The sequence below is a fragment of the Melanerpes formicivorus genome, unplaced genomic scaffold (genome assembly GCF_026170545.1).
Source record: "Melanerpes formicivorus ecotype bairdi unplaced genomic scaffold, bMelFor1.0.p_v2 SCAF_45, whole genome shotgun sequence".
NCBI lineage: Eukaryota > Metazoa > Chordata > Aves > Piciformes > Picidae > Melanerpes > Melanerpes formicivorus.
Genome location: NW_027142397.1, coordinates 4,472,591 through 4,490,024, shown reverse-complemented (window position 1 = coordinate 4,490,024; position 17,434 = coordinate 4,472,591). Strand labels below are relative to the sequence as shown.

The following is a 17,434-nucleotide window of genomic DNA, read 5'->3' as shown; positions in this document are numbered from 1 at the left end:
AATGCCTCATGCAAGTCCTATTAGCTTCACTAAACGCAGCCTATTGATTTTTTGCCAGTTTATTTTGCTCTATGCTTTAAACTGGGAGAGCATTGATGTTGTTTAAGAGCTCTGTGTCAACACCCAAGGAGCATTAAACGCAGGAAGACGAGAGAAAAGGAGAGCTGGTGAACCCAGAGGCCTCAGATGTGAACTATATAAATGTTAAACAAGTCCTTATCAGGCAGCCAAGTGTGCTGTTCATTTCAATTACCCATTGTAATGCACAGATATTTAATAATCCTGTTGGAGGCTACATTTCTTGCTGCTCTTTGAGGTTTGATAGATGCCACAAATCTACCTTACAGGCACTGGGCCAGATTTTCAAGTGAGGGAGATTATCCTTGCCTCTTGAATGAAGTTTTGCTCCGGCACTTCCACTCCTGCGTGTTCATCAAGTGGATTAGAAAGAGCAGGAGCTTGAAAGGAGAAGAAATGAGGCTGTGGTTGTTGCAGGCAGGAGAATGAGCCCACGGAGTTAAAAGACAGTGGGACAGCTCTGTCACTGCGCTAACCCGCTCTGGGGTGTTGAGCTTTTGTTTAACTTCTGTTAAACACGCTGGGAGGGGGAAAGAGGAGGAGGTGGACAGGCACAGCGCTCGGAGCGGAAAGCGCCAGGGAGGGATTTGCGTTCCCAGATGCTTTCCCCATATTGAGAGTGGGGTTATCAGAGGAGCCCACGCTGGCACATTTTGGGTGACACTGAAAAAATGTGGGGGTGAGGAGATAGCAGTGGATGGGCTGGGGCTCTGTCTCCTGCTGCCTCACAGGAGGACAGAGACCTGAACAGAGATAACCAAAGCTGAAGCAGAGCTTCTGCCGCAGAGCTCCTCTGCAGCTGCAGGTCACCAGTTGCCCTTACTCAAGGCAAAGCACAAAGACTTATCAGCCCCTCTGACTTATCAGCCAGCTCCAGGCTCTTTGCTGAGCAGTGTGGTGGAGGAGTAGGTTTTGGCTGACTAAGCTGCCTCATAAAATAGAAGGTGAAAAGAGATCTAGGAAAAATAAGGAATTAGGTAGAAAAGAAGAACAGGACATAAAGGAACAGGGAGCAGTGTGAGCAGCAGCCTCCCAGTGCTTTTCCAGAGCTCCACTGGACCTACAGAGCTGGTCTGGGGAGAGCTACCTTCACCCATGGGAACACAGTGACCAATGAGGGGGAAATGTTGAGAGAAAGCTGAGCTGTCCTTCCTGGGGACTCTTTTGAGACTGAGGCCAGTTTGGGATAACCCCCACAGAGACAGCTCAGAAGGTGGCTGTAGATAAATGCTGTGTTTCCAGTGTTATGGGAGGACACAAAGCAGCTGAATTTCTTCTCACTGAACACATTTTCTAGAAGAAGAAAACAACTTCCCCATGCACAGTAAGCTGGAAAACATATTCCTCTTGTTTAACAGAATGCCTGCTGATAGTGGAAGAATATCCAGGTCTATTTTTAGCTGTCAAGAGAGTCTTGAATATTTCTGTGCTTCTGTTTATGTGGAGATGTTACATTTGTTTGGCAGTTGCACATATCTCAGAGGAGACATCCTTCCTTGTGATGCTTGAGGAAAGACAAAAAACATTATGGAGTGTGTGCAAGAGAGAAAAACATCCCCTCTGAAAGGTTCTTTGTCTCTTCTCATCGTACAGAAACGATTCAGGACAAAGCAAAACTCTGGTGGGGAAGCTAAGAGATGGAAACAGGCAGGCTGGTAGCACATCACACCAGGGAGTTGTGCAGGGCAGCAGCACAGGGGCTCACTGCAGCCCACCAAAGCAGATGGACACTTTGGCCCCACCTGCAGCATCTCTCTGCAACTCCCTGAAAGGAAGTTGGAGTGAGGTTGGGGTCGGTCTCTTCTCCCTAGTGTCAGTTGATAGAATGAGAGAAAATGGCCTGAAATTGTGCCAGGGGTGGTTTAGGTTGGAGAAAAATTTCTTTCCTGCCAGAGTGGTCAGGCATTGGAACAGGCTGCCCAGGGAGGTGGTGGAGTCCCCATCCCTGAAGGGGTCCAAGAAATGTGTGGCCATGGCACCTGGGGACACAGTTTAGTGGCCGTGGTTGTGCTGGCTTGATGGTTGGACTGGGTGATCTTGGAGGTCATTTCCAAGTGAAATGATTCTGTGATTCTCTGCTCAGGTTTGTAGAGCAGTGATTCATTCTCTGAGTGCCTGCACAAGGTGTGCTGCAACCTTTGTCTTTTGTTAGGGCAACACAAAGCCACCCACGGCTGGGCAGCGCCAGCAGTGATCTTTAAGATGAGGGCAAACTGGCAGCAGCTCCACTGCATGATCTGTTCTCCACCCAGCGTTGGGATGGTTGGCTCAGGCTCCAGCAAATCAAAGATTAATTCCTCTTTCGGGGGTTGGGGGTGGGGTGGTGGTTATCATTTTTCCAGAAATCCAAAATTTCCACCTTTGAGAAAATGTGGGCTTTCATGAGCAGCAAACCCACTGCCCTTGTCAAGAACAACGAGGAAGGCATCCAGAGAACCCTCACAGCCGACTACGCTCTGCTGATGGAGTCAACCACCATCGAGTACATCACCCAGAGGAACTGCAACCTGACCCAGATCGGGGGCCTCATCGACTCCAAAGGCTATGGGATTGGGACTCCCATGGGTAAGTGACCCCAGAGGGGTCTGTGGGTACCCCAGAGGGGTGCTTGTCACCACAGGTGGGATTCTGACAACCCACCTCCAACAGCGCATTTCCAAATGCCAGGTCCTGCGCTGCCTGCCTGTTGGACTCTGCTGGGTTGAATTTCCACACCCTCACCTCCTCCCCCGCCCCCAACATTAAATTTGCTAGAGCAGCTCAGCTAGAAGCAAATGAAAGCTGTATTTGCAAGCAAAGCTACAATCCACAATGAAATGCAACAAATATGTACAAAATATACAATATTGACAAGTATTTCCAACTAATAAACAGCACAAGCCCCTCCCCCCGGCCAAAGACCAGGGGCAGCTACTAGCTTCTCCCTCCTTGCCTCCCCCTTTCCCCCCACTGGACAAAAAGGAGAAGAGAAAGGAGCAGAGAAGTTAGACTTAGCCAAAACAATGCAGCCAAGGTCAAGCAGAAGGAAGTGAGTAATCTCTCCCAGAGTGAAGAAGCGAGGAGAAGGAGAGGAATTGTTTTGGGAACCTGATCTTATGGTAGACGTCTCTTAGAGCGATCTTTATTTTCCTTTTTACATCCACCAGAGATTTATTTACATTTCACTACTCTCCCGTTCAAGATCTGTGAAAAATGTTAAAGACATAGCCTAAAACTACCCCATGGACAGAGGCCTGCACTGTGTGATTTCTGTCCCACCTTCCCTCTGTGTCTGCTGGTGTTCCCCTCCCCAGGCTCACCGTACAGGGACAAGATCACCATTGCCATCCTGCAGCTCCAGGAGGAGGACAAGCTGCACGTAATGAAGGAGAAGTGGTGGCGGGGGAATGGCTGTCCTGAGGATGAGAACAAGGAGGCCAGTGCTCTGGGCATCCAGAACATTGGTGGCATTTTCATCGTCCTGGCAGCAGGCCTGGTGCTCTCTGTCTTTGTGGCCATGGTGGAGTTCATCTACAAGCTGCGCAAAACGGCGGAGCGGGAGCAGGTACCAGCTCGCTCCACCCCCCTGCACCACCCTGACCCCGCCAAGGGCACCCTGCACACAAAGCCCAGAGTCAGGCAAGGATGTGGGCAGGCAGAAAGGTTCAGCCTCTGCTTCCTGGAGGTCACCCAGCATCCCAAAATGCCATCCCCTAAGGCTCGTTGCTCTGTCCTGCTTGGACAGCCTCAGGGCAGGGGGTGAATCACATCTGTTCTGACCAGGGTCATCTGCTGCGGCAGTAACTGGAGTAGCAAACATCTGTGGGGTAGCTTTGAGTGAGCAGACACACCAAGAGTGGCCAGACAGAGCCTTTTCTGAGCTGTTGCATCCACTCACCACTACCCCATGTAATTCTGTTCCATATTCCAGGTGTAATGCACACATACATGAAGTCTCCATCTCTTTTGCCCACTCCCATTCAAAGAGCCTCAAGAAACTGGTCAGGATCCACCAGGAAGCCTTGTATTATCCTACCAACTTCCACAACAGCCTGTCCCACCCACAGCAGCTCAGTGGTGCTCCTCAATCACAGAATCCTTTTGGTTGGCAAAACCCTCTAAGATCATTGAGTCCAACCATCAACCCAGCACCACCATGTCCCCAGGTGCCATGGCCACAGGTTTCTTGAACACCTCCAGGGATGCTGACTCCACTACCTCACTGGGCAGCCTGTTCCAGTGCCTGACTACTCTTGCAGGAAAGAATTTTCCCCTCATATCTAACCCAATGCTCCCCGGCACAATTTCAGGCTGTTTTGTGTCATCTTATCACCTGATGAGTGTCATGAACCAAGAGAACTGTTTGGTTGTTTTCCCTCTTCCTTGTGTGTCATGGCACAGCCAGTGGGAAGTGCATTTGTGTGCAGAACTCCAACCAAGCTGCCCGCATGAGGGACTAGACAGATGAAGGGAAATTGCCCACCAGCAAACCCAGCAGGACTCCAGAGCCCTCTGATCCCCAGCACAGGAATCTCCCAGCCCCAGCAGGGATCACACAGAGCACAGAGGCTCCAACAGCCACCTCTGGCTCTGCCTTTTTGCAGGCTTTAGTGTGTCAAAGGCACCATTCTTGCCAGAGGAGAGAGGGGTCAGCCAGATGCCTGCTCATCACTGAAGCCCCACTAAGCACAGCTGATGCCTTAAATGCAACTTAAACCTGGTGCTTGGCCTCTGCAGAGCCTTCTCCTGCTCGCGGAGAGGTTAGCAGAGCATGTGGCCAGTAGCGCTGCTTTCTGTCCCTGCTCTCCCCGGTAACGCTGCTTTTCTGTCCCTGCTCTCCCCGGTAACGCTGCTTTCTGTCCCTGCTCTCCCCGGTAACGCTGCTTTCTGTCCCTGCTCTCCCCGGTAACGCTGCTTTCTGTCCCTGCTCTCCCCGGTAACGCTGCTTTCTGTCCCTGCTCTCCCCGGTAACGCTGCTTTCTGTCCCTGCTCTCCCCGGTAACGCTGCTTTCTGTCCCTGCTCTCCCCGGTAACGCTGCTTTCTGTCCCTGCTCTCCCCGGTAACGCTGCTTTCTGTCCCTGCTCTCCCCGGTAACGCTGCTTTCAGTTCCTGCTCTCCCCGGCAGCGCTGCTTTTTGCCCCTGCTCTCCCCGGTAACGCTGCTTTTTGCCCCTGCTCTCCCCGGTAACGCTGCTTTCAGTCCCTGCTCTCCCTGGTAACGCTGCTTTCTGTCCCTGCTCTCCCCGGCAGCGCTGCTTTTTGCCCCTGCTCTCCCTGGTAATGCTGCTTTCTGTCCCTCCTCTCCCCAGTAGCGCTGCTTTCTGTCCCTGCTCCCCCCGGCAGCGCTGCTTTCTGTCCCTGCTCCCCCCGGTAGCGCTGCTTTCTGTCCCTGCTCCCCCCGGTAGCGCTGCTTTCTGTCCCTGCTTTCCCCGGTAACGCTGATTTTTGTCCCTGCTCTCCCCAGACACGGTGCATTCTGCCCCTGCTCTTCCCCAGTAACTGCTCTGTGCCCCTGCTCTCCCCGCAGCGCTCCTTCTGCAGCGCCATGGCCGACGAGCTGCGGCTGTCGCTCAGCTGCCAGCGCCGGGTCAAGCACAAGCCGCAGCCTCCCGTGCTGGTGAAGACAGACGCCGTGATCAACATGCACACCTTCAACGACCGCCGCCTGCCAGGCAAGGACAACATGACCTGCAACACCGGACTGACGCCTGTCTTCCCCTAGGGAACGGGAACACGGGGGAGGGAGGGAAGGAGCTGCAGCAGACGAGGCTGGAGGAGCTCTGAACTAGGGAAGAAAGGAATAAAAATAACGAGGGGAGAAAAAAAACCCACAAACAAACAGAAAAACACAAACAAAACAAACCTGGTTTGGTTCATTTCAAGAGCAAAGCCTTTGCCACTCAGCTGCATCCATCACCGGCATGGAAGCCTGAGCTTCAAAGCACGGACAAGCAACGTGGGGCTTGGGGCTGGTTTTGGGGGGTGATTTTGTTCTTTTGGGTTGGTTCTTTTTTTCTTTCTTTTTTTTTCTCCCTTCCTCCCCACCCCCCACCCCCACCCCCCCCCCCCTTTTTTTTTTCCCCTCCTTTTCCAATGCTTAGATCCTACAGGCTTCATGGAGTCCAAATGGCAGCACCCAGGAGTCTGATGTTTACATATTGAAAACACACAGAGGCGAAACAGGATTGAGCCAAACCAGTCCTGGGAGGGTGAGGAGGAGCACACACACACACACCACACACCCCCCCACACACATCCTGAGCCAGGTTCTGTAGCATGGCAATAAACAGAAACCTTCTGCCAGGTGCAGCTCAAGCAGCCACCTGTGCCAGTGTCTTCTCCACGCTGGCAGACACAGCATATAGGACATGATGCCCAGGAAGGGGGAAGGTATGTGTGAAGCACCTGATGGCTGCAGCTTGGCCTTGTCTGGAAGCAGCTCATGGTGGCATCTCATGGCTGTGCTGGCTGTGGGCATCTACCGCTGGAAGTCCAAGTGGGGTGTAGAGGGAGAAGGCAACATACCATCAGTAGACGCCCCAACAGCTGACCATGAAGGGGCAACTAAGGCTGAATGTGGCCAAACTCCAGCGTGGTGTGCACAGGAGCTGCTGCCATCTCCAAGTGACAGCACCCACACACTCCCTGCCAAACTACAGCCCATACCAGGGTGGCACAGTGATCTCCAGGTCTTCAGCTCCTTCACTCTCTCCACAAAGCTCAGTGTCTTCTTCAGAGAGGTGTGGAAAAGGACTGAGCCTGCAGGCTTCATCAGCACCAAGAGTTTTCAAGAGTGGAGCGGTTACCAGTGTCTATGGAACGCAGCAGTGCTGAGCTGCAGCTCTGCTGCCTTCACACTCAGCCCAGGAGAGCACTGATGCCTGGCCGGGGACTAAATGCTCTCCATGGCATCAGAGACCTGAAAAGTTCAAGTCCCAGCCTGCAGGGCCAGGGCTGGCCTGGGATAATCAGCACTGTGTGAGCCAAACGTGGCACCCCTCTGGCTCTGCCCCGGCAGCATCTCCAGGTCATTTAAGCATACACTAAAATGGTCTTAAGAAACCTCCCAGGAACTGCTCTGATTTTACAGGTTGCATAACCCAGAAGGCTGCTCTTGCAGAAGAATTCCATCAGAATTACCAAAGACCCCTCTGCTGATCTAAAGCACCACTTGGCTAATGTCACCCAGCTCCATCCCTCCACGGGAACCACGCGAGTGGCCGGTGGGATACCGCAGGTTAATTTGCCAAACGAACCAAACGGCAGTGGCTCTGCCCACTGGAAGCCAGAACATCCCCCAGAGCCTGCAAAGCTGTGATTTTAAACACTGGTGGGGAAGAAAAGAGCAAACCCCTTCCCCCACGCTCGGTAAGGGTGACAGTGACCACCGCTCCCCCCTGCTCTGGAGGGCAGGCAGGGCCATGTGGCTGTGTCCTCTGTGTCCTGAGCAACGCGCCACAGCCACCGCAGGAACCTGCAGCTGAACTGACCCAGTTTGCCCTCCCCTTGCTGCGAGGCCTCTCTGGAAAGTTTGCCCTCGCCCAAAGGAACAAACCTGTTTGGAGCTGCTCTGGGATATTTTTTTCCCCACCTGTTCCATCCCCCGGCTCAGTGAGGGACCTCAGCTCTGGAGCTCATCACAATTAGCAAATTAGCTCAAGGGGAGAGAGCTGCTCCCCCCACTCCCCCCCACACAACATAATTTGTCCTTTGTGTTTTTCATTGGTTTGGCTTTTTTTTTTCCCCCCCTGATGTAAAGAAGCAACAACAGTGACCCAAAAACAAACCAGGAGTGTGTCATATTTTGACTCAAGTAGAGATATCTGTCCTGGTTTGAGCCATGAGCTACTCAGGACCAGAGGAAAGAAAAGATGTTTTATTTTCTTTCTTTGTGGTCATCTTCAAGGTACCTGAGCCTCAAAAGCCACCACATTATGCAAAGAATTGAGGTTCATTCTCACCTTTCCACAGAAACCATGAGAAATTAGGATTGAGAGCTGCCAATGGGCATTGCATTCCTAATGGATGCTGACCAAGCACCCCCAGCAAAGGACAGGCTGGAAGCATTGCTCTGCTTCCCACGAGAAAGGACATTCTGGGTCTCCTTGCTGATCCTTAGGCTGCTGTGAGCAGTGGATTTTATGCTTTCTTTGTGGGTTTCTAAGCTCTTTGAAAGAGATCTTCACAATTAAGGCAGAAAAAAAACCCCAAAACCAAAGCCTGAGACTGGCTTTCAGTGTCCAGAGAGTAAAACCCCACAGAAACCAGAACTCATTTTGCTTCTTGGCAGATTTTAAGTAAACAAATAAATAAATAACTCTGACTAATACCCCAGCCCCCATTTATTCCTCTTTGACACCAGTTTGATTTGATTTCACTCACAATCATCCCCCAGTGACAGGTGAGTGGCTGGAATTAACTGGTGCTATCTGCCAGGAGAGCAAAGCCTGCAGGTTAACCCTTTCTCTCCTCTCTCTCTACTGCCCATAAATCAGCAGCTCCCCTTGTGCATCTGCAGCCTGAGCTTATGTTTCCAACCTGATCCTTGAAACATTGGATAGCTAACAGCAAGGGAATGCTCTGCACTGCTCAGAACAAGGCAGGAGGAGCTTTGGGGGCTGCCTGGGACCTAGCCCTGGGGCCCACCGGCTCCTGCCCAATGAAGGGAGGGGAGGTGGGATGGATTTTTGCCTCAGCCTTCCTGCTGTAAGCCAGGGGCAGCTCCACCATCATTAATTGCTCCTGTTCCTGCTCTCCTCAGCAGATTGTGGGGTCTCTCTGCCATCCCCCATCCTCCATCTGAACCCCTTGCCCTTATCCCAGGGAGCCATGAGCCGGGCAGGGTTTGACTGCAGAGCAGCAAGACCCCAAGCTGGCACTGATGTGTTGGGAGACCTGAGGAGGGACAGACCTGCTGGCCAAGACTCCAAGCCTTCCATGAGCCGTTCTGGGACCTGTTTGTGACCGTCCATGGCTGACACCTGAGAAATGATCTGACTCCCAACTTTGTTTCAGTTGCTTCCTTTCTTCACTTGGTGGGCAGAGGGACTGAAAACAAGCAGAGGAGATAAAGTAAGCACAGGCTTGGGCTGTCAGACTGCCTCTAACCTGTGTCACCTTGGTTCACTGCCCCTTTAGCACTTGCTTTTTCCTTCCAGCTCTCCCACAAGACAGAGCAGGGCCACAGGAGTGGCTTTGTTTGGGGTGGCTTCTGTTTGGAGCTGACCGCAGAGTGTGTGGAGTCTGATATCCAGGCGACAGGTCCACAAAGAGCTGGAAGATGCAGCAGGGAACCAGCTTCAGCCCTTGCCAACCCCTGCTCCCCAACCTTGATGTGCGCTCCTGTGGCACAGGATCCAGCTGGGCCCAGCACAGGTGATCTCTGGAGAGGTCACCTCAAAAAGGACCCTATAGCTCCTGGCACCGGCACCCAGCGTGGCCAAACTGCGCAGAGCCCTCCAGAGCCAGCGGCTGCAGGGAAGGGAGCTGCAGCACATCCCTGCGTGGGCATCGGTGCCACAAGATCCCTGCTCTCTGTACCTTCCTTTGATACATTTCTCAAGAAAAAAGGGGGGAAAAAACAACAACAAAAAGAGGACAAAAATAGGGGGGGGAAAAAAAGAAAAGAAAACATAGAAAAGGGAGGGGAAAGGGAAACAAAAAGGAAAACAAAAAGTCTCCGTTGCCATTCAGGGGATTTTTCCCTCTGTGGACCTGCAGAATTTCTATGAATATAGGGTTTTTTTGTAAAGATTTTTGTAACAATTTTGGTTTCCTAGTAACTGTGTTACTTGCTGATCATTCGAGGCTGATGTAAATAAACTTTCCAACAAAACAGACAAAAGAAAACACAAAAAAAAAGAAAGAAAGAACAAAAAAGAGAGAGAGAGAAAGAAAAAACTTCTGATGATTATTTTCCTTTTTAAGACACTGTGATATATCAAAGTGCACAGTTTGCTGTATGAAGTCATATGGTTTTAAATTTTAAATAAAAATGATTTCTAGAAAAAAAAGGAAAAAAGAAAAAAACCAAACAAACACAAACACCACAAAAAAAAAAACAAAACAAATCCATCTTTTGTCTCTTTCTACCGAGGGAGGTCAGGTTGGATGGGGCCTTCAGCAACCTGGACACAGGATCAGAGGATGTCAGGGGTTGGAAGGGACCCAAAGAGATGAGATGGGATGAGATGGAATGGAATGGAATGGAACGGAATAGAATAGAATAGAATAGAATAGAATAGAATAGAATAGAATAGAATAGAATAGAATAGAATAGAATAGAATAGAATAGAATAGAATAGAATAGAATAGTTTCATAGTTTCATTCAGGGTTGGAAGGGACCACAAGGATCATCTAGTTCCAACCCCCCTGCCATGGGCAGGGACACCCCACACTAGATCAGGCTGGACAGAGCCTCATCCAGCCTGGGCTTAAACACCCCCAGGGATGGGGCCTCGACCACCTCCCTGGACAACACATTCCAGGGTTTCACCACTCTCATGGTGAAGAACCTCCTCCTCACATCCAGCCTGAATCTCCCCACCTCCAGCTTCATTCCATTCCCCGTACTTCTATCACTACCTGAGATCCTGAGCAGTCCCTCCCCAGCCTTCCTGTAGGCCCCCTTCAGATACTGGAAGGCCACAATTAGGTCACCTCGGAGCCTTCTCTTCTGCAGACTGAACAGCCCCAACTCCTTCAGTCTGCCCTCATAGGAGAGGTAGAATAGAATAGAACAGAACAGAACAGAACAGAATAGACCAGGTTGAAAGAGACCTTCAAGATCATCGAGTCCAACCTATCACCCAACACCACCCAATCAACTAAACCATGGCACCAAGCACCCCATCCGGTCTCCTCCTAAACACCTCCAGTCATGGTGACTCCACCACCACCCTGGCAGCACATTCCAATGGCCAATCACTCTCTGTGTAGAATTTCCTCCTAACATCCAGCCTGAACCTCCCCTGGCACAGCTTGAGACTGTGTCCTCTTGTTCTGGTGTTGGTTGCCTGGGAGAAGAGACCAACCCCCACCTGTCTACAACCTCCCTTCAGGTAGTTGTAGAGAGCAATAAGGTCTCCCCTGAGCTGCTTCTTCTCCAGGCTAAGCAACCCCAGCACCCTCAGCCTCTCCTCAGAGGGCCGTGCTCCAGACCCCTCACCAACTTTGTTGCCCTTCTCTGGACATGTTCCAGCAAGTCAACCTCCTTCCTGAGCTGAGGGGCCCAGAGCTGGACACAGGACTCGAGGAGTGGCCTAACCAGTGCAGTGTCCAGGGGCAGAATGACCTCCCTGCTCCTGCTGGCCACACTGTTCCTGATACAGTCCAGGATGCCATCCCACCTGCCAGAGCAGGACCATACAATCTAGCTCAGGTCACACAGGAACACATCCAGATGGGTCTTGAAAGTCTCCAGAGAAGGAGACTCCACAACCTCTCTGGGCAGCCTGTTCCAGTGCTCTGTGACCCTTTCAGTAAAGAAGTTCCCCCTTGTGTTGAGGTGGAACCTCCTGTGCTGCAGCTTACATCCATTGCTCCTTGTGCTATCACAGGGAGCAAATGAGCAGAGCCTGTCCCCTCCCTCCTGACCCACAGCTCTCAGATATTTATAAACCTTTATTAAATCCCCCCTAATTCTTCTCTTTTCCAGACTGAGAAGCCCCAGGTCCCTCAGCCTCTCCTCACCAGGCAGTGCTGCAGTCCCCTAAGCATCCTCGCAGCCCTCCGTTGGACCCTCTCCAGCAGATCCCTGTCCCTCTTGAACTGGGGAGCCTACAACTTATTAAACCTGAGGTTTAATAAGACTAAGTGCCAGGTCCCCAAGCACTGCTGCAGGCTGGAAAGCTGCCCAGTGGAAAAGGATCTGAGGGTGCTGGTGCACAGCTGGCTGAACATCAGCCAGCAGTGCGCCCAGGTGGCCAAGAAGGCCACCAGCATCCTGGCCTGGATCAAGCCCAGATGAGAGGAAATGGGTTTGAAGTTGTGCCAGAGGAGGTTTAGATTGGACATTAGGAAAAATTTCTTTCCTGCTAGAGTAGTCAGGTACTGGAACAGGCTGCCCAGGGAGGTGGTGGAGTCACCATCTCTGCAGGTGTTCAAGAAGCTGTTGATGTGGCCCTTCAGAACATGGTTTAGTGGCCATGGTGGTTGGGTTACAGTTGGACTCAATGATCTTTAGAGGTCCTTTCTAGCCCCTAATATCATGTGATGCTGTGATTTGCTTCACTTTTAGTTGGAGGGGTTTAAGACAGAGGATGAGGAGCTCAGAGGCTGTAGCTCTCTCTGTTCCCACCTACCTATGGGAGGTTTGGTATCAGACAAAGAACTGAGCCCAGATATCTGCAGAGGCTCTCAGTTCATTCAGGGAAGGTGCCTGAATCCCTCATAGGAGAGTGCAGGTCCCCTGGAGGCTCCAAGGTTCATAAAAGCTGTTGGCCTGCAAAAATCTCATTAGCTGATAAAGGCTGAAAGCACCCCAAAGGCCAATGTTTATTAGTCTGAAATCTTTATGACTCTGCTGTGTCACACTGAGGCTGGAGCAAATGCCTGTGGTTTCTGGGCTGGGAATGATGAGAGCTAGGCCACTCCAGGCAACAATAAACCCTGAAAGCAGAGGCACAGCCCCAGGGACAGTTCCTCCACCTGCAGGCTTCTCACTGCCCAGAGCCTCCTCCACTGCAGGAACAGACATGGCCCTGGAGATGTGGCTGGGATGGAAGGGCAGCATTTTAGGTGCTGTGGTTGTATACTAAACCCCAGAGGTGGCCATTTCATGGCACTTTGGGACATGGTTTAAGGGCCATGGTGGTCTTAAGTTGGTGGTTTGACTTGATGATCTTAGAGGTCTTCTCCAACCCAAACAATCTGATGATCATTTCCTGTACACTGAGATTGAAAGGACAATTCCTTCCAGCTTTAATCACTTTTAAGGGTCACCCTCAAAAATCTCTCATCTCTATTCACTCAGCCCTCCTAGAAAGCAGCAGTTTTGATGCTCCTGCCAAGGAGGGAGCTTGCAGAGCAGAGCTGAGCCTTGCTTTTATATTCTGAACCCTGATCAATATGCAGAGAATGTGGCAAAGGAAAGAAGGGAAAGGTAAAAGCAGCTGACGCCTTTGCAAAGCTGCTTCTACACCGCTTAGCGCACGAGATCTGCTTGTGGGGACGAAATCCCTCCCCCCAGGGGCCAAGGGGTGCAGCAGGGGAAGCTTGCTGAGCAGAGGATGGGGCAGGACAGGGCAACCCTGCCCCACAGAACCTCGGTCTGTGCCAGAAACAGGAGGAATTGTCAACAGAAATCGTTATCAGCAGGAGCGGCAGGCAGCAATTAACCTTGTCAGTCACAGCTCACCCTTCAGTGGCTGGGAGCTCCCCGCCTCCAAGCTGCCAATCATGCTCCAAATGAATAATTAATCAGACAACAGGTTCCACTCCAAAACAAGCAGCAGTTCCCTTTGAGCTCCAGTCGGTCCCTCCAGGCAAAAGAGGGAGGAAAAGCAGGAAATGGTGACTGAGGTGCCTCTGCCAGCTCCTGCCCCATCCCAACCCCTTCAGACACCTGGGATTTTGCAGCTCAGAGAGCAATTTTTAACTTCTATTTCTTCCAGGAAAATCCCATTTTAAAGCAGTAATTGCACATCTGCAAGCAGGTGTTTGGCTGACCCCAGGTGTCAGAGCTCTGCTCCAGTTCTCTGCCTGCTGGCAGTGAAGGACAGCAGCACCACCACCTCCTCCACCACCACCTCCTCCACCACCACCTCCGCCACCATCACCTCCACCACCACCTCCTCCACCACCACCTCCACCACCACCTCCACCACCACCACCTCCACCACCACCACCACCTCTACCACCATCACCTCCACCACCACCACCTCCATCTCCACCATTACCACCTCCACCACCACCTCCACCTCTACCACCACCAGCTGCACTACCTCCTTGCACTCTTGCTCTCCACTCAGCAGCTACAAGCATCAACTCTCTCCTCCTCCCTCAAGCCAGACAAAAAACCCCTGCCACTCAGGAAGAACCCTGGGCAAGTTTGGACCTAAAGCAAAATCAGTTTGGTCTCCTTAATGAAAATTTAGGGATGGAAGAGAGAAGAAGGGCAGCAGGAAAAGCAGCCTCTGCCCTAATGCACTGCATGGTGGTTGAAGAGACCAAGAGATGGTCACTGCATGGCAGAAGGACTGGGTATGGATTGTTAATGGACTGGTCTGTGGAAACAAGGAGCTGTTGCTACACAGAAGAACATTCACCTTGGCAAGCCCTTGCCCCTCAGGCATCAGGATGTGCCATCCCCATCATCCTGAGCCAGCTTCCTGAGCATGCCAGGGCTAAGCATGGTTCCAATCACCTCCATCTCTTACTCCACAGAGAACCTGAAGTGACTTGCACCAGGGAAAGTGATCAGGGAGTGACGGAGCCTTCTTCAGAGACCCCTCAGCTATCCCCCTTTCTAAGAGGAACAGAATGGGAATGGGGCAGGCTGGGCCCTGCAGAACTAGAGGGCAACTTCAGCAAGCAGTGAAAGCCAGCAGAGATGTGACCTCACTAGCTCAAGGCAAAGCAGGCACAGAACAGTGGCTGTCCCCACCCCAAGACCAGCTGTCCCACTGCTGCCTTGCCTGGCACACACCCCGGGGTGCCCAGGAACTGATGTCCACAGGGGCATGGGGATGATCTCTACATCCCCCAAGAAAGGATTGGCACTGGAGCAGGATCATAGAATCACAGAATTGTTAGGGTTGGAAGGGACCTCAAGGCTCAGCCAGTTCCAACCCCCCTGCCATGGGCAGGGACACCTCACGCTACAGCAGGTTGCTCACAGCCACATCCAGCCTGGCTGCAAAAACCTCCAGGGATGAGGCTTCCACCACCTCCCTGGGCAACCTGTGCCAGGGTCTCACCACCCTCATGGGGAAGATCTTCTTCCTAACATTCAATCTCCCCACTTCCAGTTTTGTTCCATTCCCCTCAGTCCTGTCACTCCCTGACATCCTAAAAAGTCCCTCCCCAGCTTTCTTGTAGCCCTCTTAAGATACTGGAAGTCCACAATTAGGTCTCCTCAGAGCCTTCTCTTCTCCAGCCCCAGCTCCCTCAGTCTGTCCTCATAAGAGAGCAGCTCCAGCCCTCTGCTCATCCTCGTGGCCCTTCTCTGGACACCTTCCAGCACCTCCAGATCCTTCCTGTAGTAGGGGCTCCGGAACTGGACACAGTGCTCCAGGTGGGGTCTTACCAGAGCAGAGTAGAGCAGGGTCTGGCCCCTCTGCCAGCCTAAGCAAGCAGCAGCAGCAGCTCAGCTGGAGGTGTCACTGCTCAGGGACAATTTCAGAGCTGAAAGTGCTGAGCAATTTGCGGGGGCAGACAGGGTGCTGACACCTTTTATTTTAAGTAGTATCAGTGGTGCTGTTTAGTAGACTCTGAGCTCCGACTGCAAGCATGATCTTAGTAAACAAGAACTCTTTTGGCAGCACTGCAGCAGCATATGGGCTCTGGAGAGACTCTGCCTTCAAATGGTTCTCAGAGCTCAGCAAAGTGCCTGTGCTGCAGCCCCTGCTTCACACCCCCCAAAGCACCCCCTGGAAGGAGCCTGGGTCTGGAGAGGCTCCTTTCAGTGGCATTAAAGAGATGCAGGTGGAAGCAGAACACAAGCTTCCAGCAGAAGGGAACAGGGCATCATTACAGGAAGAAAGAGGGCACGTGGCAGAGAACAGGGTCAGCTGAGTCACTGCAGAAAAGTGGCAGTGTGCTGCAGAGCCATTCCAAGCAGAGCCCAGCCCATCCTTTTAGGGCTTTTTACCCTCCAGCAGCAGCTTCTTTGTTTTCAGCCTCCCCAGCTGCCCAGAATTTCTATTTTCTACTTGCCTGCTGTTTGCTCACTTTAAGGCTTTTTCCTCCATTAGTGTTTTTCTCTTTCTCCCTCTGCTTTGCTGGACACACCACTCACTGCTGCTCTCCAGCAAAGCTGCTGCTACCCTTCACCAGCACAGTTTGCTCAGGGGGGTTCAGGCTGCTGCTGGCACTGTTGTCACTGCAGGTGTCATTATCAGAGGGACTTGCACAGCTTGAGAGGTGGTGGCAGCCTCCTCCTCCATGCTCTTGGAGGGGAATCAGCTGACTTGGGTGTCCCCATGCTTCACTTTCTTGCAGTGGGAGGCTGCAGGGCTGGGGAGCAGGAGCAGGGCACTAGTCCCTCTGGGACTGCAGCTCCCAGCTGCCTCCCAACAGTGGGATGGAGGAAGTGGCATCCACAGAGCTCCAGCATCTGCCACACACCCACCTGCCTGGGCTCTCACCCCAGCCTTGCTCAGAGCTGAAATACATTGTGTCCCCAACCCAGCCATGCCAAGTCAGTGCCTGGGATCTCACTGCCTGCAGCCCATGACATCCCACCTCTGGAGGGGTTAATCACAGAATGGCTTCAATTGGAAGTGATCTTAAAGACTCTCCAGTTCCAACCCCCCTACCATGGGCAGGGACACCTCCTGCTAGCCCAGGTTGTTCAAGGCCTCACCCAGCCTGGTTATAAACACTTCCAGTCATGAGGTGCCCACAACCTTTCTGGGCAACCAGTTCCAGTGTCTGACCAGGTGGTTACCTGCTTGTCTGTCCCCTCTCAGGACCCAAAACAGGAATTCCCTGAGCCAGAAAGGCATTTAGGCAAAGTTCTGCTTTGGAGGAGACTTCAAACTGTGGAAAGGGATTGAGCCTGGTTCCAAGTATTTCCACAGTATCTCTCTCCCTTTTGCTGGGGCCCTGCTCAAAGTGCTCTGAGAGACATAATTAAAGTGTTTAAGAAGCATCTGTCATTATTAAAACAAAGTGGCTGTGCAGTTTTACTCTTTTGCTGCAGTTTCATTATCTTATGCAAATGAGCTGTGATTCCCCTCTGCAGCGTGGGCTGCCAGGAGAGGAGCCCCAGTGAGAAAAATTATTACCAGCCTCTCCCTCTTGAGATTATCAACTGCAAATGAAGGAGCATAAATACATCTTCTTTAGCTGCTTGTGCCACATTAACAGGTCTGCTCCGAGCTAACAGCTTTGCCACTCGGCTGGGAGAAGAGCAGGGCGAGGGGGAGGACTCCTTCAGTTCACAGAAGCATCAGAGAGGCTTAGAGTAGCTGGGGGTTAAGCTGGGGGTTGTTACTACAGTGCTAACCCTGGTGTGCCCTGCAGGTGATCAGGCAGCTCCAGTGGTGATACAATTGCAATAGGTTGGCTTTTGCTGTGAATTCTGCTCCTCTGGCTGCACTGCGACACAATCCCACCCCACAGCCCTGCTCCCATTTCTGGCTTTACCTGCAAAAGGTCTACATTCCCAGTGTGCCTCAGCATCAGGGAATTGTGGAATGGTAGAGGTTGGAA

General features: G+C 52.0%; 1 protein-coding gene across 1 annotated transcript in view; it reads left to right on the top strand.

The window, feature by feature from the left end:
* GRIK3 (glutamate ionotropic receptor kainate type subunit 3) overlaps positions 1–5,883 on the top strand; it is a 127,178-nt gene extending 121,295 nt beyond the window's left edge. Inside the window, exons 14-16 of the mRNA XM_068159372.1 lie at positions 2,421–2,643; positions 3,372–3,622; positions 5,585–5,883. Coding sequence (XP_068015473.1) covers positions 2,421–2,643; positions 3,372–3,622; positions 5,585–5,779 — 669 coding nt within the window. The 3' untranslated portion in view covers positions 5,780–5,883. The remainder of the gene's footprint in view (positions 1–2,420; positions 2,644–3,371; positions 3,623–5,584) is intronic.
* The last annotated feature ends 11,551 nt before the right edge of the window (positions 5,884–17,434 follow it).